Below are 22,570 nucleotides of genomic sequence, written 5' to 3'. Positions count from 1 at the left end.
TGCATTAGTGTCTCTGCATGCCAAAACAAATTCTGCAAGGAGCAGGAGATTTTAGAATGTATGGTATTTTTTTTTTAATTATTTACAATTTTCACCCGTCTTTCAGTGAGCTTTCTGCACTCAAAATCCCATGACTGAGGCAAGGAGAGAAACCTCCAGCTGAAGGCAGACTTTCATTTCGGAACGTACAAAGGCTCCCTTATTTAAAAATAAAATAAAAAATGAATTTACCCTCCCTGTAGTTTTGGGATTATGTTCTGCATGCTATTAAGAAGACGCAGGACTTTGCTTTAAGAAAAAACCTCAGATTTGAATACCAATGACCTAGTAAACAAATATTGCAGAGATACGTTTAGTACTGAAGGGGAAAAAAATACACTTTTGAAGAGTAGGCTTGTGTAAATCTGTGCAACTAAGTTAGTCCAAGTAACTTGTGTTACTAAACTGGTAATATACTGCAATGTAGAGGATTTAAGCCTCAATTACGGTAACTGAGGCTGCACTGCAAGTCAGAAATAAGTCCATTGAAGTGCTCTTGTATCAGTTCCTTAACACCAGGCTATCTCCTTAACAAGCATAACCATGGTCATAACTGTATGAAAGTCAGTGGGACTGGGACTGCAGTTTTCATGTCAAATGAAATGCGCCCCTGCTCGTGCTGCATTATACTGCTCATGTGTCTCTCACCTTCAGTTTTCCACTAACTTGGATCCTGCCTCCCTGCAAAGTAAGCTAGGATCTGTACTTAAACAGCAACTCCTTTTTAGACACTTGTAGTTTATACTAAAAATGCTGTTGTGTGGGATAGTGAAGGAGCACTTCCAGTGCTGTTAAATCATACATTCAGCAATTCTTCCTGAGTAGAGGCCTATATATTCAGTGCTAATTACTGCTGACACTGCATGGATGCAGTTGCTGATGGCTGTGATATTAGTATAAACACAGTCTGTAATTAAAGGACCATGGCTCTTCCTATACAAACATTTCTTCCTGAGTATCTCATGCAGTGACGCAGATTTCAAAATCTACTTGGTATGTCAGGGAAGAATTGAAGGAACACCTCAGGTGAAAGCACACAGTTTTCAGATGTTCTTAACTTGCAATTTACAACAGTATTTCTAACTTTTGAGTCTGGGAATTTTTAGTAGTAAATAATGTATTGCCTCTCTTTCAAAAATCCAGACAAATACTTAAATTCTGCTTTTGCTATTCTTCCTTATAATGGGCTGCAAAAATTGATAGTGCCACCAGTTTCAGGCAGTTAGAACATATGAGTAATATCCCATAGCTACGAGATTTTTTTTCCACCCCAAAGAAATAAAATTCTTTATTATTTTCCTTCTAGTTTTTGAGTCTTTTTCACTCAGATATTCTTCTGCAACCTGAGAAGCCAAAAACCAGCCCTTCCTTCCTGAGTTTTTCAGAAGACCTAGAGATCTTGGTGCAGACTACATGTGGGGCAAAAGAAATTAGGAGATGCCTGGTCTTCTGTGAAGGGGAGAGGAGAGACAGCAGGTACCTCACCTACTAATTCTAGATGACTACTAAACCATTACATCAGTCTTCCTCTTGGTGTGAAAAGCAAAGTGCTCACCTTTTATTCTTGCTTCTGGGAGACTTAGAGATGACTTTCAAGCTTTTATTATTGTAGAGAAGAGTGACAATATTTTTGCATTATAAAGGGACACAAACTAATCTCCTGTTATAAGGGGCGTTTATTACATGCCACTCAGGTATGCAACTTGTATCCCTGGACTGGGGAAAAATAATGTAAGAAGTTGCAGGAATGTACTTGGTTCTCAGTGGGGGGAAAAGGTGACAGTGCTCTGAGAGCCTTTCCTGCTCGCAGTCTGTTAGGTTGGAGGGTTATTATTATTCTTAGAGCCAGGGGATGTGGACATCTGTCAGCTTGCTTCCCTCACATGTGCAGCAACTGTGTGTGGTCCTCTAAATGAAACTATTAGCTATGCAGTTCTGTATTCATGTACCAATTCTGAGCAGGCTGAACTCATGCCAATTAGAAAGTATTTTGTTATGGGTGGGTGAAATGGGGATACATAAATACTATAAGAAAATAAACAACTGCTTTAAAATAACTTTTTTTTCTTCTTAACCTCCACTCCAAATTTTAAATTTGTTCTTTTAAAATGAAAGTATACACTAAATTAACAGGTTTATTTTTAAAATGCAAGCTTGTCTTACAGCAGCATGCTCCACTGGATGATAATCACTGTACGAACAGCTGCTGTGGGAGGTCAGGGAAGTCAAAGAAGAGGAAAAGTAGCCACTGACATGAGAAGATGGGTGATCTCAAGATGCAGTTGGTTTAATGCACAAAATCTACATTGCTAAGAAGACTGCATTAATAGACTACTGGGAACCAATGTTTACATACAAAAGTTGTTACACAACTAAGGACAGGCTACTATATTCATTAGTAAGTATCCTGTGATTGCACAGGTGTTTATGAAATACTTGTTGGGAGGTTGTCAGCTGATGCACAACAAGCACAAATATGCTTCATAACACTGAATTAAGAGATTTACTTTGTTTACGTGTTTAATTAACTTTTCAGATTAGGGCAGCCTTCAAGATTACATTCAAAACACAGCAACTGTAAACACACATACTTTACAGCATAAATCTTGCAGCACCACTATCATCATGCAAAGCCATCACAACAGCAATGTCCAAGCTGTATGTAATGCCTTTTTGGGGTCATAACACACAGCATGAAGCATTTTCTAATGAGGGGCAAAATCACACACTCATCTGACTTCCTATTCCTGCCAAGATAACCTAGCTATGCCACTTCACATGCTCTGCCACTTTTTTTTGTTGCTAGATATGTAACAGTGTCATCTACCATACTGTGCAAGTAATATGTGTTAGTTAAATGGATTTTTCTTTTTCAATTATCTAGCAACATTTTGTCAATTATCTAGCAGCTCACATTGGCAAGACTTGTCATAAACTTTATAGATCTGTCAGATTCCTATAATGATGGAACATATGTTAAGAAGACCCCCAAATCCCTTAAAAAAAAAAAAAAAAAATCAAACATGTGGCCTAGACCAAAAGATATTTAATGCATGTACAATGAAAGGAATCCAGTGATTTTTTGAATTCACTGGTCACAATGTCACTCTCTCTTTCAAGTTGTTGCAAGTAGTTCCTCCACTTTTAAAGCTAAAAGGCCATCTTCTCTCCTATTAGCTTTTGTTTTAACACAGTCCTTTTATTTTCCCAGCAGAACAAATCTTTTTCCATGAGCCAACTGCCCAGTGAAATTTTCTTTAACTACCTATCTCTTAAATCTACCCAAAGCCTTGATAGCCAAGAACATCTGACAGTTTGGGGATTTTTTTCAGATTTTGAGAAGACATACTATTCAACACATTTTTAAAGTTATTCAAAATAGATTTTATAAAATCTTCTAGTTATCCTGTAAAGAAATAACTTTTGAACACCAACATACTATACAGACATCCTACCAAATTGGTACAGGCAGTCTTAGCAGAGCTTTGGAGGATGTTTTAAACAGATAATATGCCATTAAACATACTTTTTGCCCATTAGTTTAATAAAATCTCTCTTTTTCTTTTTTTTTTAAATAACAAAAATAAGTCATACTCTGAAATGTGATATACAGAAAGCCAAAGATACAGAATTCACAAATACAGTACTAGTTTTACACTAGTGATATCGTTTGACTCTGGCTGAGTCTAATTAATGTAAAAGTGAACTTGAAGAAGACCCAGAACTTCAAATGATTCAAACAAGCAATCGCCATCCCACCCACAAAACCTCTGCTCCACAAAACCAAATGAAAACTTATCTAAACAAACATGGAGAAAGCCCATTTGATCTGTCTTTTCTGGTACTGCCAACAAATTGCCATGAATTTTCTGACATATGACTACTTCATAATTCAACACAGAATACAAGACACATGTTAAAACAATTTAGCAGAGCAGACAATATTTCATAAAGGTTCATTCACGTGAGCAGGAAGTGATTTAAAAATTATCACGGGACCAATGCAGTTACGTATATGATGTCAAATTGTCATACTCAGAATATGTCTGAGGTAGCGAGAACACGTCTGAAGAAAGACCAGCAACGTTCTGGGTATCACACAGACCTCGGCAACCAGCCTCAGCAGCTCAGAGCAGAAGGTCAATAGAAGCTGTCCTAGACTTCTTTCCCAAGGAATTTTAGTGGGGCCAAAGAGATGCCCAGGTGACAAACCTTGTCAGTCATTTATCTGTACTGACTTCTCTTTTCTCCTTAAGGATAATTTAAGTATGAGGGGAATAAAGTGCAAGAAATATAACTGCAGTTCTTTCCCGTTGGGATAAAATATTTGGGATTTTCATATGCTGTACCACAATCGTTTTTGTTCATTCATTTTTACTAAACTGACTTTTTCATATATACAAGAATCATAACTCTGAGACAATCCTGTAGCAATGCGATGAAATGCTTTAGTAGGGGTCACCATCCAACACAGTTATCAGCAGATTGCCTTAATTTCAAACACTATAAATACATATCTTTTAAAATGATTATCACAGCAAGCAATACTAGATTTGATGTTCAGTGTTCTTTCCTTCAAGAAGGAATAAATTATTTCATAGAGGTCTGATCAAAGTGACCTCTTCATTCTTTATATTCAAATAATTCTTTTGATACAATGTAAGCAGAAAATTCATAAACTTGAAAACCCCAAAAGAACAGAGTAATTTTATTTTTTTTTAAATATACATTGCAGGTACATATCATGATTTCTTCCCTCTCCAGTGGGCTTCTGTAACCTAGAATTTTTTTCCTTTACTTTTTATGTTAATATTAGGTTGACTCTTACTTTAAAATACAAGTTGTGTTTCAAGATACAAGTTACTGCAAAATAATATAGTAATATGCTGTCTTACCTGATTAGTATTTACACCCAGATAGAACTTAGGTACTCAGCAGAAAAAGTTTTACAAACCTGGACACATATATAAACAGAGCAACTACATCACAGTGATATTCAAACTAAGTCTTTGTTCCTCACTACAGAAAAGGGCCTGTAGGCTGAGAGTATTTAAAAATAAACATCATATATATCCCCATGAATTGATATATAAATAACTAGCTCTATACATTTTGATAATTGAGTGGCAATTTTGTAGCTGAAAAGCATTGTCAGTATATATGAGACTAACCATATAGATTTTCACCTGTAGAAAACGATTCACAAATTGCTTCACAGAGCTAGATTAATCAACTCCATCACCCCCAAATTAATTATACAGCAATTATTTTCTGATGTTTTAAATGTCTTCTGATTACGTCTTACTCAGTAATTCTCAAAGCGTCTACATCTTAATATGATTTCCGATGTTATAACAAAAATTGCTGATTGTTTCTTACTAACATAACTTTTTCATGCTCTAAAGACTTAATCATCCATTTTATCAGTTCTTAGGTAATGGTTCTAAACATCCCCAAACTGGCAAAGAATATTTTTAACTGAATAAATTTATTCAATACTTGAGCCATGTGTAGTTTTTTTCCACACAGACTAGAGAAAATGGCCACCTATGAGAATCATTTGACTGTCTGTAGAAGGTCAGCTAAATTTGAGGCCCTTTGCACTCCAGGGAGCTTATTGCCATTATTTTTACAGGTCTGTAAGCCTTTTGGGATGCAGAGGTCCTAAACTTTCAGCCACTTTCTCAGAACAAAATAAAATTGAAATTAAAAGAGACATGAAGTAGGTCAATAGAAGAAATTGGAAGACTTTAGAAGGAAAATAATATTTTTGAGTATATCTGGAGCCCAGATAAATGGAGGGGAGGCCTTCTAGAAGATATTATGGGTGGGTACACAAAGAGGCCCTTTCCAGAAGGCAAGTCTCCAGCAGAGAACTCTTATTTCTAAGAAAGCAGTAGGAGCCTCTGGGATAAGACTGTTGGGTCAGCTAAGTCTATGATCGAGTGAGTAAGAAAGATGAAAATAAAACAAAAGACATACTGACTGCCTGAATTAGGGTCACATACGCACAGTATGAGATTGGACTTCTTAACCTTGCATTCAAGAACCAAACCCTTAGATTTTAGCCAAGGAGGTTTAGATCATAAATTCTTAGACTCTTTAGAGTGTAAGTTCTAGACAAGCCTCTGAGCAACCTGATCTAATTAGACCTGCTTTGAGCAGAGAGGGTTGGTCTAGATGACCTTCGGATGTCCCTTTCAACCTAGATTATCCTTTGGTTCTGTGATTCTTCCAGCAGGAAACGTCCATTTCATCTGTGTTTATGAAGCATCTAGTGTCCGACACCTTCAGGTGTTACCACAGAACAAATAAATAATAATCACTAACTGCCAATTTGTTCATACAGTTCATATAAAGTAATACAAGGAATGGTTTGGTCAGCCTCAGGTTATCTATTGGGCTTTAAAAAGGCTATTTTTTCTTAAGCATATCACTTCTTTTCCTGTACTCAATAGTACATTAGACCCACCAAAAAAAAAAAAAAAAGTACACAGACATCGTCTGTGATTTATTACAAATCCATGGCTGCTTTAGTCCATATTGTAAAGAAGCTTTCTTACTAGTTGGCAGCTGAAGCCACTGAAAAACATAAGCAAGCCTTTCTGTTAAGATGAAAAGAAATTATTTAACTAGTAATCAGGCTCTTCGTTATAAAATAACGCACATAGAAGGTATTTAGAAGTTCCACTGAGGATGTGCAAACCAGAAAAAGAAAATTCAGCTCAAACCCATAATTTTACCATCTCTGCAGTGCTAACAACTATTAAAAGTTATTGTAAGTGTGAAGACATGTGTCTGAATACTGATAAGGATGATGGGACAACTCCTGAGCCTTGCACAATGGACCTTTAAAATTGTTCAGTTAGCCTCTTGCAGATTTCTGCAGTGTAAAGCACATTGCCAAGGGGACAACAAAGCCAATGCAGTAGCTTTGAGTTGTGCCTTCTCAGTATCAGGGAAAGAAGCACAGCCAGAAAACGTATTGCCTACAGGAACCACCCAGTGGGGCTACAGATAGGTAGTACGATTTAGTGCTATCAGAAATCACAACATATACAATAAATGGCAAAATCTCTACCTACTTGGATTTTACAATTAAATATATACCTCTGCTTTACTGCTATTTTTCTTATGTCCAATTTCAAGGACTTCCGATGATAATAAAAAACCCTCCCATGGACACGTATGAAAGATAAGCAGTGTGTTTGTAACTCTGTTGCCTGGAAATAGTAGGTCCAGAAATAGTTGGCGCTAAACTTTAAATAAAATTATAGAACTCTTTCAACCTTTCTACTCTCACTGTGTAAATGCGAAAGTATTGTAAATCTTGTTGACAGTTATTGCCATATCTATTGGCACACAGTCAGCAGCAGTTTGAAAAGTGTTGCGCAGCATAGCTAGTGCCCATTACCTGTCTCCCTATATTTTCTTACAATTTATTTTCACCCCAGCAGGCAGCACCTCACAATGCCATTAATTTGTTGGGCAGCTCATACTTTCCAATACAACCTACTTTACAATGTGCTCTTATAAACAACCTGGTGGTTTACTGGCAATGCTTAACGGTGTCAGGAGGGAGGCTACAATTTAAAGGCAGCAAGTAAAAATGGAGCAGGTCACGGAGATGACATGGTCTGACTGAACCTCCTCTTCTTTAATTTGACTTACCGTCAGCACAAGTGCACAAAATCACCAGGCTTATACTTGGTCTTCATAAATATGTGATTGAAAAAACACTACTACCAGACAGCGCTTTTTGTTGGTGTGGTTGGACACATGCTTTTGCTACACAGTATTCTGTTAATAGCATATTTGCTAGCAGATCACGGGTGCTTTTATGAAGAAAACGAATAGAAAAAGAGGAAAAAAACCCCCAACTTTAAATTGATCATAACAGCAAGTATGACACCCCCACCCAAAACAACCAAACCTCTCTCCTTGCAGAGTAAATAGGCACTAGTAAAATACTTGCATGATTCCAATACATATTTATAGCTACACATATTTGAATGCTTTGGTTAACACAAGTCTCTGCAGAGTGAGAAAAAACCCTCCAAAACAACAGAACAAATTCAGCTTTTTTAATACAACAGACTGAACTTGACATTTTTGCTTTAATATATACTTTTTCTGCACCTCTCTTTCTGTGTCATACACAAACACTAATTTTCTCCTGTAAATTCCCCTTCTATCTCTAGTGAGTAATGCAAGTGTATATACACCCAGCCTGTGGTCTTACTGGGTTCTTCATGTCACCAATATTTTTAGAATATTTTACTTATTTTTTTACTAGTAATACTACTGTGTACCTTAACTGAAGTTGTCTCTCCTGTTGTTACTCAAAATTAAATTGCTGTCAATCCCACACCTTTTGCAAACACTCAAGGAACTTGAAATTTTCTATTAACAAGTAATAGAAAACTAGAATGGATCAGAGGATATGATTATGTGTTACAGCAGCCAAAAATTATCTGCTAGGTTATTTTACTTTTATTTCTGTATCTTTAATCTAAAGATTCAGGCACCTGGGGCAGGGTTAAATGAGCAAACAATCTGAGTAATATGGTATCATACATTCCTAGGGAATACTCATCTGCCATTAAACAAACTGAATATTGCAGAATGGTTGTTACAGCTTTTTGTACAGAGGTCATGATACAAAAACATATGTTTAGCATCAGAAAACATTACTGTAAATCTAAACCATATATGCACATACCAAGTCACATTTAGGATCTTGGGGGGGTGGGGGGGGTGGCATTCACTTACAACATTCACATGTAAAGAGAGCCTGAAAGGGTTAAAACAGTCTCAGTCTTAAATTCATCCAACCTTTCTACTTCATTTTCATCATTTTCCATGTGCTTGCAACGTTTTCTAATAACAGGCCAATTCCTTAACTCACATAGGAATCTAAATTACAATAATCATATGCATTCCTTTCCCCAAGAAAGGAAACACCTGTTGTAGTTAGTTAATTGCTGACTTTTTGTAAGCTTTTGGAAGAAAAGTAACATTTACAAATAATTTATATCTGAAAAACTTCAGAAGCAGAGAAACACATGAATTATAAAACTGGTATGGAACTCAAAAACTATGTTGAGACAGTAGCAGATGTTTTCACTTTTTTAATTAAAGAAAAACTCTGTATCAAAGTACCATAATAGGATATGGTTATTTTATAACTAAGATGGGGCTACCTTTCCTTCTCAGATGGGTTTAACATTTCTGCAATAATTGTTACTCATGCCATATAGCAGTAGGAGATAAAAAATAAGCCCCTTAAAATTATTAAAATATATACTTCTGTAAAAAGAATAAAAATATGTAAGTATGTGTACATAAATCAATATACAATGTAGAAGATATATCCAACAAGGATTTTTTTTAAATTATTCACTTGTTTGTTATGGAATTTTTGCTGAAGTAGAGGAAAAGGCACATATTTATGTGATTACAAAACCCAAAATGTCAATTAAACATATCTTTTTTTAAATATACACACACACAGTCTCACATTGGGGTTTTTTGCATCCGAAACTTGTTAATTTTTTCTCATCCACGTTTCAATATATAGAAAATGTGAAATTCTGCCCTAAGCTATGGTACTTTACTATTCACTTATATAAATCTGATAATTTTAGTGGAATTACCCCAAAGGGGAGTTATGCCCTGTGCTAATGCTCTTGTACAAATACCCACATCTGATGCATGGCACAATAAATTTTAAATAATAATACTCATCTGCTATATTAGCAAACTCTTGAGTCCTAGACTGACCACATGATACTGTTGCACTATGCTGGATGAGCTGCTGAAACATGGTAGCAAAGTTAGAGCAAAGACCAACATGGAGGAAAGACTCAAGGAAAGAGTTCAGGAAAGGCAAACTTTACCTTCTCCCACCATGTAAAAAAGACCTAATTATTATAGAGCTTTACATCCTCCAAGGTGTATTTTCAAGTGAAAGTCAAATCTTTACACAGATAAATACCAGCAAAGCTGCTGCATACAGTACTAGTAGAAATAGAAGAAGAAGAAAAAAAAAAAAACAAAACCAAAAAGCCTGGGTAAGCAGGCCAGTTTTGGTACAATGAAAAATGGTACTTGTTACTAATTCTGCAGTGAGTAGGGGAAAAAAAAAAATCAAAATCTTTGGCTATTCCATTCACATCCCTTATCATTTACCACATCTTAACTAATGGCTGTCATACAGGTAAGTAATTATTTACCTGGGTTAATAAGGTGCAAGAGTCATGAAGTGGTCCCAGCAATGCAGAGTTAAGCACTGGGAGTACTGTGGAACAGGTCATATGAGCCTTTTGCAGGCATCTGTGTTGAGGTATGCCACAAGACCTGTACAAGGTGTACCTAAGGGCATATCCCTTGTTCCAGGTCAGACAGACCTAGGCTAAACTTACCTTGAACCCTGTAGAGGAGCCTGAGCTACTCTAAGCAGCTGGCTGAATACAAGAAGCTTAGCCACATCAGCAAGGTGATGACGGTTCCACTATTTAGCCACCAAAGTGAGTCCCAGCAGAACACTGCATTAATGCTGCCGGCACAGAATTTGGTTTGATTATTTGCATGCTACATTGTAGGTGTACCCTAAAACAATCCTTCTGCCTTGCTACTTAACGTGCCATCCCTCCCACCCTCACCTTGTTCTCTGTACAAACCAATTTACTGGGGCTTTTTTTATACAATAGCTAGAGTTAATTTCACCTACTGCATTTAATGTCATAGGAGTTATACGTGTAAATCCCTGTACTTAGAGATAAGATAGTCCTTTATGCCATTTTAATCAATCTTTGTCATGGGTATGTTACTTAATAGCTCTGCCTTCCTATAGAAAATGAGCAACTTAAGGGAAATGAAACTTTTCAAAGATACATTTTCCTTCTGGCAGTCTCTGAAATACACCATAATTATCCTCTTTCGATGAATAACGTTTGAAAGAAAATGAACATTCTGTGCACCAAAAGGTATAATACAATGACAATCTCAACTGCCTTGTAAATAAAAGGAAATTGTTTTTCTACTATGATCTATATTGCACAGAAACATATATACATGCTTTATAAATATAAAACCAAATCAGACTATCAAGCCATTTTTCAAGATCCTACTACTTCCTAATAACAATAAAATCAGTATTTCACAGCAACAAGGAATTGTATTTGTATTTCTTAAAGATTCAAACTGTGTTATGAATTATGGACTCCATCCTCCAGGCTGATGGGCCTACTTGTATGAGTAAGGCTCTTGCTGAACACAGCACCTCTTGAGTAATAAAGGTATCTAGAGGAAAACAGTGCACCCTAAAGATTTGCTGCTGGGGGCGGGGCAAAGAGGGGAAAAGACTTTTTTAATAGCATAATCAAATCATGACTTTCCAGCCCACATTCTCTTACTAGGAAAACTCTGCTATCTTTAGCAGCTTGGCAAAATGAACATTTGCCTTTCAGATCTTACAAACTAATGGCTGCAATGCACAATTTAACTAAGTGGCTAGGACAGAGTGCCATTTATCCCTGTCATACCAGTGAATGCGCACATGCATTAAAAATAAGGAGCCAAAGCCACACAATCTTCAGTAGCTAATATGGGACAAAGGCATTTGAATCCCAACCCATCCCTTATAAAGTCATTCAAAATCCAGGTTCTGAGTTAGGAAAATCAGCAGTGCCATCACTTTGTCACATTGAGTACCTCAGCACCTTGCTCACCTCTTCACCGTGTCTAAACTCACAACCCATTGCTTAAAGTAAAACAGAAGAGGTGGGAATTTGTTAATGTGGAAAAACTGTGACATTAATTTCTTCGTTCCTTTTGCCCTCCTGAAATCACTGCCTCAACAGAGATAAGACACTGCTGATTAGTGGTAACATCACAGTACAAACCACACTGCTCCACAGCTTCTAGAGAAATGACCAAAAACTGGGAACTACTAGATCAGTAGAAGGAACTTCTCAGTTGCATCCTGCCTTAGGCAGGTCCTGGATTTGCAGGAAGAGGTGCTTCCACAGGGACAAATTGGCAAGGGTTTCTTGTCCTTGTTGAATTTGCAACCTCTCCAAAGCCAGAGATCAACACCTCGCACAGTAATGAGATGCACCATGCAGCTGCCCTCAGTGAGACAGCAGCTCCCATTGCCTATTGAGCTCTTGCTTGAGAAGTGGAACAAAATGCCCAGCATGGTCGCCAATTACTGCTGTTCAGCGGATAGAAGAGCCAATGCACAATAGACGAGTGCTGCAACACAAATGCACACAAAGCGAACGAGATATTCAGCATACCATGAAGATTTTTGAAAGGTGACAAAATAATGCAGTCCAAACTAAAGATGGGGCAGTATATAGCTCCACTGAATGCTACCCTATTTCCCAATACTGCTTATACTATAACCCCCCTAAACAGATGTTCCCTTGCTAGAGTCCCCAACATCTGGAAGCTATACTCCAAGCAGGGTTTGCACACACTGGAAAGACAGATCTGCCATGGTCCTTTCTGCTCAGTACATTAGTGACTACAGTGTTCATGAAAGATGTGGGACACATCAGCACCAGATCTGTAGAAGAGAGCATGGTTCAGCTCAACAAGGCTTATCTGGCAGAGCAGTACCTGGTTCCCATTCCTGCTCCAAGGACTGTGTTCATGTATTTAATGAGCTGTTGCCACAGGTAGCACATACAGAAATTCACCTCACCACCTAGTCAGCTGGAAGTGAGGTGTCTAACCTGGCCTATTAGTTAAGCTCCACTTTCAATAAATGGGGAGTCACCTCCAGCAAGCATTTTATTCTGCCTACCTTAGACCCTTATTTGAGCACAGGATAAACACTTTTCTTGAGGTGACTCTATCTACTGGCTATAGGGTTGATTTTTAGCCACTGAAGTTAATGTCACCCTAAATTTAACAGGCCTCACAAGAGTTTCATTTACATTTCAACAACACACACTCACATAATTGTAACAAGAAATTCCACACTGAAATATGTGAAGTTTAGGTTAAGGCTTCAATTTATGCTTTAAGATGTTCAGAATAGCTATGGTGCATGCTTGGACAGGAAAAAAAAATAGTTTGAATAAATTTAGGAATTTTTTTCTAGTGTTTAAACTTTGAAGAAGTATCTGGATTAGAAGAGTTAACTTTGCTATTTATTTGCTCTGCCTTCCTAGTTTCAATCCAGGACAGAAAATAAAGTGCCAAAACCCCTGAAAAATGCTGCTATTTTCAGAGCAATTAAACAAAATTTAGGAAAGAAATTAAAATTTCATACAAGGATAATTTTGCATTATTTTCCAAGCAAAGACATTCTGGTATATAACTAAATGAAGTGGATTTGTGAGTGAAACAGTCAAAGCATTTTAGATTCATGTAACACCCTAACTCATCATATGTACGTTTCCTAAATTTACACCCTAGAAATAAGTTCCACATAAGTTTTATAGTAGTTTACATTGAAATAATACTGGAACTTTTCTGAACTTCATACACTTAATGCTTTGACATATATCATCAGTGATTAGTCCTATTTAAATAGGCAGACAAGCATGCATAAGGATCCTCCTTCCTTTTTACTTTTTTGGGGGAACTGAGAGACATGATCTGCCATAACCCCTTTAAATTTAACTTATTTTACTGCTTTTTAAGGAAACTTGGTTTCTTACTTTTTCTGATCTGTGCGTTAGACAAGTTGCAGGTCTTCTTGGGCTGTTTTCATTAGGAAAAGAACACCACTGTTAGATTTCTATTCTCCATACTTCTTCTTTACCATTACAGACAAAAGGTCTTTTTCCTTTAAATGTAGGAAGACTTGAACAGAAGGCAGTCTCTTTGCTTATCTAACAGTTTTATAGTCAGAAAGGCTGAGAAAGCTGTCCTTCACTTTTTCTAAGAAATGCATCAACAGATTTTCTATTACTGTGTTTGGTGCTTCCTCTTTTCTCAGGTTCACTGTTCTTTTTCTGTTATTTTTCACAGAAATATAAACGTTTATGTATATTACCCAGCAAGGTATTTCCAACATATATGCCCTGCTTGGATCTTTGTTTTGGATAGACATATATACCTCCATTTGTGCAGACAGTTCCTGAGAAAGGACCATAAATGGTTTGCAAGCTCTCTCAAATGCAAGAAGGCGTTTATACATCCCTGTTATCTATTCTAGTGAGTTTGAGCCTAGCTCAGAATAGTGTGTAATTATTATCTCCTTTGATGTTTAACTGATTTAGTCATTGGTTTTCATTAGTTACACATATTTCTCCTTCCTTGAATTCGGAATACCACATGTACTACCTCAAGTTCTTAAACAGATATTGTGATCAACTTTATTTACCTTTTTCTTTCTTTCTTTCTCTGAAGTAACACAAATAACCTACAACACTGATTACTAAAATTGGTAGAACTTGATTATACCACTTCTACTTGCTTTCATCAAACTATATATGTATGTGCCCAAAAATACCTGGTTAGGATTGTCGAGGCAGCAATTAAATGATTTTACTTAGATACTCTGTCTAAACAACATTGTTTCTATAAGTTCAATGTCTTAACATAGACCAGCTATGAAATAGCTATAATTAGTTATTTTTCTCTGTGGTACTGTCTTAATGGCTACGTTGTCCCAGACTGTCTAAACAAGACACAAAATAAGGGCAATTACCTTATGTAGCCATTACATTATACATAGCATTTAATGAAAATATTATTATAGAGAGTTCATTATACATGCCTTGTACCATGTCATAAGTAACCTGAAGTTTACCAATACTGAATATACACTGTGTATATTCAGTGTATATATTATCCATACTCTGTATATAGAACACAGTTTCTAACTTTTTCAACTTATAAAATTAATTCATATTTAGAGATCTCAAAATTCATAATGTATCAAGATTTTAAATTTAGAGAATCAGAAACAGCAAGGAGAAGTCACCTGGCCAGAGTGCAGTTTATGAAAGACCTCCATAAAATAAATTAGTCTGCTAACCCACAAAGTTTATAAGTTGTTTAGAGAACTTTTGTCAGGAATCCCCTGGCTATAGGGAAGCTTGGGATAAGATTCTCCCCCTCCCCGGTAGAGTGTAATTTGATACCTAGTAAGAAAGGTATTTTCTCCTCTCTTACTATGTATCGAAATTTTGAAGTGTTTTAAGGCCTTCACAGTCTCTTGCATGTCCCCTGCTTTTAACTGTAGTGAACTGTCTGTATACACATTATTCTATTTCCCAAACTTCTGCATTTCCATTCAGAAAGTCATAATGCAGTTATTAACAGAGATTTCCACACGGAGTTATTGAATCATATTGGTAAGCTTGGTTTATGCCTAGGTGCTGTGACATGAATACACATTGTCTTGAATTAGTCGTGTAGTCTGGCATGTTGCTGAGTAATAGCTCACTGCAGCTCTTGACAAGCTGCACAGATCAACTTGGTAAGTGCTTGGTTAAGTATCAGCGTGCCTGGCAATGTACAAAATAAATAGGAAGAAAGTATTGCACTGAAATATTTACAGTCTAAAGGTTTCAGCCTTCATACGCATTGTCTTCAGGAATGAGTCCATTGAGGTGACTGGAACCACTTGTGCAAAAACAAGTTACGTGTATGTTTGCAATAGTCTTAAGAGACTTTAAAAGAGATTCCATTTCAGGACAGGGCTCTAACTGAACTTCAGCAGTGAAAGCAAATCAGAGCATAAAAATATCCACCCCAAAGGAATCCTACTCCACTTAGCAAAAAGTTTACTGGAGTGATTTTCAAAAGATTTCCTTTTTGTCACAAAAGGTTTGAAAATTTTATTTAGTATCTCTGTGAGGAAGAAAATTTTGCTGTTTAACACTTAACATAAGTGGTATATACATTTCATCTAGGAAATGTTGCCGTGATTCAACTTATGTTTTGGATGTAATTTCCAAACAAGTAGCTCAGTTATTTACATTTATGTTTCTCAACTCATACTTCAGTTTCTATGCAGTATGTTCATCTTTTTAAAGCACTGATTTTTGGCATTTATCAATATCTGTGTATATCCAAACAAAAATCCTGTCCAAATAATGTTGCGGGATAGTTCACAGCTATACCTAAAATCTGTACTTAGAAAAAAAATTGATTGTGGATAGATATATCATAGATATGTACATACTAGAAGATTTTAAAACAAAACAACAAAATGGAAACATTGCAAGTGTCAGATTCAAAAAGTCAAAATTCTAATTAAATCATCTACTTTCATGAATTGTCACATATATCTGTAGTTGTATTTTTTCCTAATACATTGATTTTGTACAATAGAAATTATAATGATAAATTAGAAATTCAAATGAAATTAAATTAGAAATAAATATATCAGATTTTTACCCTAATAACATTTGTTAAGAGACTTCTGCGCAGGAGCTGAAATGAAAACTGTAGTATTTTTTCCATTAACAAAGATTAGGATAATATTAAGTACATTACAGCTAAATAAGGTTTTCTTTCCAATAAGTTAATCAGACAAATATATTTTCATATATGTTTTATATGAAAATATTAAAGACAGTTACTAGTTAGACAGAAACATGATACACACACAGACACACACCTATATGTTATCAGTGCCAAATTTTGCTCTCTAGCATACAGGCACAACTCCTAATGAGATAAGCAGGGAATGTATTTAAATAGCGCACATTTTAAATCGCTGCATTTCAATATATTGTTTTGCAGACTATGTGCGTATAATCAGATTGTTTTCCAAGCAGATGTCCATTTGATTACTTAAAGTCCAAACTGTGGTCTGGCTATTGAGTATGCAGAGGTGGATAATGGGAAGGGCAAAGAAAATACAAGCCTTTTTGCATCAACAGGTGACAACTGCAAATAAGGGAAAAAAAAGAGGGGAGTAGGCTTAGAGGAATATACCTTCCCTGAATCATACAGATATGTAAGAAAGAAAAAAGATTTGGCAGAACTTTGACCCTTTTTCCTGCAGCAATAATTATGTTGCACATACATGGCTCATGTTAGGTGATACACACAAGAGCAGGGGGAGGACAGCAGCAGGACCTCACAGAGGTTTCTTGTTTGGAAGTTCGCAAAGTTCTCCTGGGGCTGTTGTGAGAGGAGCAATGCAACACGCTCAGGGGCAACAAACTATCCAGAGTGAGGAGACAGCTTTCACTAGTCCATGCAAATATCCCATTTAAGGGTTCAGACTTGGAATACTAAAAACTTCAATTCTTGTATTTATGGTCAAGTTATAAAACCATAAAAGCAGAGAGACAACAAGAATACAGATTGATACGAAGTTAAAAAACCCTACAGTTGCACTGCAATTAAAAAATACTAAAACTAAATGTGCACGCCTCTCAGAAGTCCCATACAAGAGGACTAGATTTAAAAAAACCCCAAACCCGATGCCAAAACCTGGTATATATATATCCATATCAAAACATGAGGATGTTTGATTACTGTCTCCTAGAAAGTGTTGTGTTCAGTTGTCAAGTGACTGGATGCTTTATTTGGACATAAAACGAACTGAAAGGATATTTATTCTGAGTAAGTAAATACACAAACAGAAGTTAACAAGCATGTATGTATTTACCATGGTTATCAATACAGCAATACCTATTTCTGCACCAGGCATTAACATTTTGTAAAATGTTTTCTTTGAACTAAAAAGTACAATCCAAATGTGCCTAAGAAAACAATCAGCTAGACAATATCAGGCTCTCGGATTTGCTTGTACAGAGCGAGTGAAGGAATCATAGTGCTTTAGAAGTACCAGGCAGTCAGTTATTTCCACGGTAGGTAGATTTATATTTATCAAACCTATTTGAGAAGCCTAGACATAAAATTGATTGAATTCCATTATTCAGCAATAATCTTGAACCCTGAGATGAAGCAGCACATTCTAACCTGAGCTTAGCTAGCAGAATTAAGTGACTATTCTTTGCAGTATAAAATAGGAGTGGATCCATACAGCAAATCAGTTGGTTCTCAAATGTTCACACCGCGTCCATTTTGGAGTTTAGCTCCCAGTTGTTTTAACCTGTTTCCACGGACTGAACGCCCATTTGCAGTCAGAGCATGTGCCTTGCCCCCGCTATGTAAAAGGAATCCAGTGTGCATGCTCAAGACTGCTCAGTGTTGCAAAATGGAATGCAATAAGCATGGACAACTCCGAAATCCAAGAAGTGTACTCCTGTTAAGCACTAAAATGCTACTGTAGATGCAATCAATAATACTATCCCTGTACTCAGTGACAAGATAGAGGTGCTCTAGCTTCTGATGTTGAGAAGTCAATCTCTGCTTTGAATTTGCCTTTTGGTTGAAGCTACTTCCATCCACAGTGCATATAAAGTGATTAGAAACTAAGTCATGAGACTAGGTTTTATGAAATAAGGTGCTTAAAGTCTTAATTATGAACAATTCGACAGATAATGTAGGATCTTCTGTTCACTTTTTAATATTTTTATTTTATTTTCTCCTGTCCAGGAAAATGGAAATGGAGCATAGCAATGCCCTTCTGGTACACCAAAAATAGTCAGTAGTTTGAAATCGCTGTTACGTATGTATCAAATACATACATAACTTCAATAATTAAAGAGGATATAACATCTTGTTTCACACTATCAAGACTGAAATGTCCTGTTTCCCTATGTTCAAAAGCAATACAAAAGGAAAAATTTTGGTGAGTCCATTATCCAATAGCCTGCCTCCATCTCTTGAACATCAAGACATAATACAGAAATCACAGTGTATGCAGAAGCTTAGCAGCTGGTAAGACTTCAGCTGACAGAGTATACTGGCAAGTTACTTTGACATACTGAGAACTATATCAAATTGCTAAAACACACAGAAATTTTGAGTCCTAGTACCCATTGCAACCTCCAAGCCATAGAAAACTACTTTATTCCTAAACTTTTGTCATCCACATAAATTAGCTGGATTAAAACTACAACACATATTAATTAAGATATAACTAGTGACTTAAAAATTATTGCTGATAAAATGTAAAAACCAGGATATCCAAAACTAGTAAAAGGATCATAATAACGGCAGACAGTTAAAGTCCTGATCTTTACACAGTCTGCATAAGGAAGAGAAGCAGGAAGATACTCTGAAACAAGTGATATTCTTTTCCATAGGATAAAAAGAGAAAAAAACCCCAAATATTTTCAAAGTCTGCTCTGTTCATCCCTTGGTGTGAACAGAACGACGTTTTATAATCACTAGAACTTGTGATACACAGCGATGTGTTGCTATGCATAGTATTCAGATTCTACAAAGTAGAACAGAGATTACCATTTAATGTAGGTTTTGTCAAGGGTTATGATCAATAATAAAATTTATGGAGCAAACGTGTCTAATCACCAGGAAAGTATATGAGCCCTGAAAGGATGGATCACACCCACGCAAGCAAGCCACAGCATATGCATTCAAAGATTGCATACAGCATCACAGTATAGTAACACAAAATGTATAGACAGCTTGCTCTTATTACTCTGAAGTAATTTTCCACAGCCTCTGGCCAAAGTTTGTTAGAAACAGGGCATGATTATCCTCAAGTTTTATGCACACTGACTTTAAGAAGCATTATAAATGCTCAGTAAGCATTTTCTGACTCCAAAAACTCCAGGTGCTTCTATAGTGAATATTGTAGTAGCAAACAGTGCCACATGGTGTGCTTAGTCTGCTTAACAGGTAACATCTGAGGCAGGTTTGCAAGTATATAGACTGTAGTTGTCAGCACATCTTTGTTTATGCCTTTGCTCCAGTGTTCACCACCAGAAAAGCTAAATGAACAAGAAAAGAAATAGCTAAGAACTGTCTATCCTTTTTCTTGACAAGAGGCAATACAAAGGCAATTATACAACTGAGTTGACTGTATGGAGCCAGATAGCCTATATTAACCTGTAAGCTTACCTTGGCATACAAACTTCAATTCCTTGGCATCTATGACAGTGGTTCTTTTATCTGACCTCTTCTTTTCTGTCCGACGGTGGCTACGTCTTTTCTTTGTCTCTCCCCAAAGATTCGATCCACCATGCATGCTTGGGATGTTCAGAATGGCAATTCCTTCCAGAGAAATATTGATTAAGTCTAGCTGAATTCCGTCACACTGATTAGCATGGAGAAAAAGGAAAGGGGAAAAAAAAAAGTGTAAGAGCGAAAGCAGTAAAAGAGAAAGAAAAATCAGAATGTTCTACCTATCAGATATTTTTCTTCAACAATTCATCATTCTTAACACTGTTAATGGTTTATTCAATGTTTACACCTAAGATATATACTTATATTGGGAAAGGAGATATGAGATAGGAACAGATCCTCATTCAGAAAGCAAAACATGATTCCCATTCAGCTCTTGATTGCTTAAGTGTGGGACCATTTGGTAGAGTCTTGTTATCTGATACCTATTCATTGACCCAAGTGAAATGTATTTGTAACTTTACTACAGCTACTAGCAGAAAAATGTTTATACTACGAAAATTTCTATAGCAATAACTGGAGGTTTTTTGTTGCCTGTTCCAGCTAAATTGTCTGTCTTATGATTTTGCAATGATACTTGTCATTATAACACCTAAGTCCCTTCCGCATGAAACTGAATATAAAAGTCCCTGCATACAGCGTATACACAGCTTCATGGAAAACGGTCTAAGCAGGCCCCGAGAGCACGGAACACCACACAGATATTAGTTTCAATCCAAAGGCACAACTGGCACATTAGTGTAGGGCTATGCCCGACTAATAACTCCTACTGGGACATAAGATTAGTAAGCCTGGGTACAGCAAAATGCTGATGCAGCTACATCATTTCTTATCCCAGAACCTCCATCAGCCAGTTCTCTGTAATATGCATCATTGCCAAAGGAAAACATAGGACATGGAGCTAAAGAAGAGGTATCAGTGCTCTAAAAGCCTTCCAAGACTTACTGGACACACAGAAGAAATCTTACTCTGTGGGACAGTCCCTTCAGTGATGGAATCGTTACTGTAGGGCATCTTGTGTCACTACTGTGTATTTCTCCTGCTTCCTATAGCGAAACTGGACATTAAGGCATTTTAGAGATGTACATTCCTTTGCTAAATCTGGCTTCAAATTATAACTTACAAAGGGACCATAATTTTCACTTCAGGAGAATGGTTCAGGGACCTTAACTTATCAGCCTGTTCAGCAACAAACTGCAGCATATTCTCAGGTGGCAGAAACCTACAACATTTGCAAACACAGTTCACCTGACACACATTGGATGAGATGCACCTAGCTTGATAGGACACACCTAGCCTTCGCTGACTATAATTTACTCAGGCTCAGTCCTCCTCCCTACCCACACTGTTTTAGGATCAGAGGAAGTTCATACTCCATGTAAAACACAGCAAAATACTGAAGAACCTCCACAGACGAAAAAAAGACTGAACTTCAGATTACTACAGTTGAACCTGCAGGTGGAACGCAAAGCATCCAGCTCTTATTAGTTCACTGAACCAGGCAAAGTTCCCAGGATTCATATACTTGTACCTTGGCTAGAGGTAGATTAGATTAATTCCTCACAACATAGCTAGAGTGTATAGATAGCCTGGCAAGTCACATGCACCTTACTGTGTATAGCAGCATATTTTTTAAACATTAGATCCTATTCCTGCAATGTTCTGCAGGCCAGTAGGGGGTCCAGTCATGCATTTAAAACTGATTAAGGGTCTTATTTTGTAATTCCAATAGACAATAATCAGGAAGAAAACTGGAAAAATAATTAACCACGCTTCACCAATAGTCCAGTGACATCTTGCAGCTTGCTGCTCTGTGGGTCACTGGCACTTTTTCCTCTCTGCCTAAACCTTTATCAGAGCTTTGAAGAAGAAAAGCAAAGTAAAACTCAAAAAACCCTGTGCATAATTAGTTGTTTACCCTGAAGCTTTCTGAGATCACAAAACAGAACTGTATTATAATGCAAACTCTGCATCTGCTTAATTCTTTGAAGAGTGTAAATCTGGAAAGAGAACAATTTCAACATTAAGATTTCCATTTTGTATTTGCTCTTCAAGAATTAAATTTTGAACCTGTGGATTATATTCATATAGGGAAACCTTTGAAGTCAAAAGATATATCTGAAGTGAGTTGGCAGTTGTGGCAACTACTGTAATTGAAAGTGTAACTTTTAAATCACACTTTTCTTACACAAAAAAAGGCATGGGTCTTCACTGTTATTTTGGAAGCAAATTTGTGGTTCCCCCCTATATTTTATATGTATTAAATATTAAGGTGATTATTTTACTAAAAATTCTGCTCATGTGTATGCTCACTTACTGCTATACATTCTAGATAAACAGATATTAATTTCATAATTAAAAGTAATCTTGTGTAAATACCCTGCAGGCCTCAATGAATCAAACACATACTGTGTGTCAGGCCTCCCACTGTCTTCAAGTGGAATGTACTGGCTGGATAATTAGATAGTACATATTTTTTAACCTTATTTGCATGCATATTATATCTTTTGCACACTGACAAGCAGCAGTAACAACAAAAGTCAGATTACCA

General features: G+C 36.6%; 1 protein-coding gene across 6 annotated transcripts in view; it reads right to left on the bottom strand.

Annotated features, from left to right (window-relative positions):
- Positions 1 to 22,570, bottom strand: part of DGKB (diacylglycerol kinase beta) — a 365,482-nt gene that overhangs the window by 60,076 nt on the left and 282,836 nt on the right. For all 6 annotated transcript variants that reach the window (XM_052801099.1, XM_052801089.1, XM_052801081.1 and 3 more), the window contains one exon: positions 19,957 to 20,152. In XM_052801099.1, coding sequence (XP_052657059.1) covers positions 19,957 to 20,152 — 196 coding nt within the window. The remainder of the gene's footprint in view (positions 1 to 19,956; positions 20,153 to 22,570) is intronic.

This window comes from Harpia harpyja, chromosome 1 (assembly GCF_026419915.1).
Source record: "Harpia harpyja isolate bHarHar1 chromosome 1, bHarHar1 primary haplotype, whole genome shotgun sequence".
Lineage (NCBI taxonomy): Eukaryota > Metazoa > Chordata > Aves > Accipitriformes > Accipitridae > Harpia > Harpia harpyja.
Note: the sequence above shows the minus strand (reverse complement) of the source record. Positions and strands in the feature narration are given on the sequence as shown.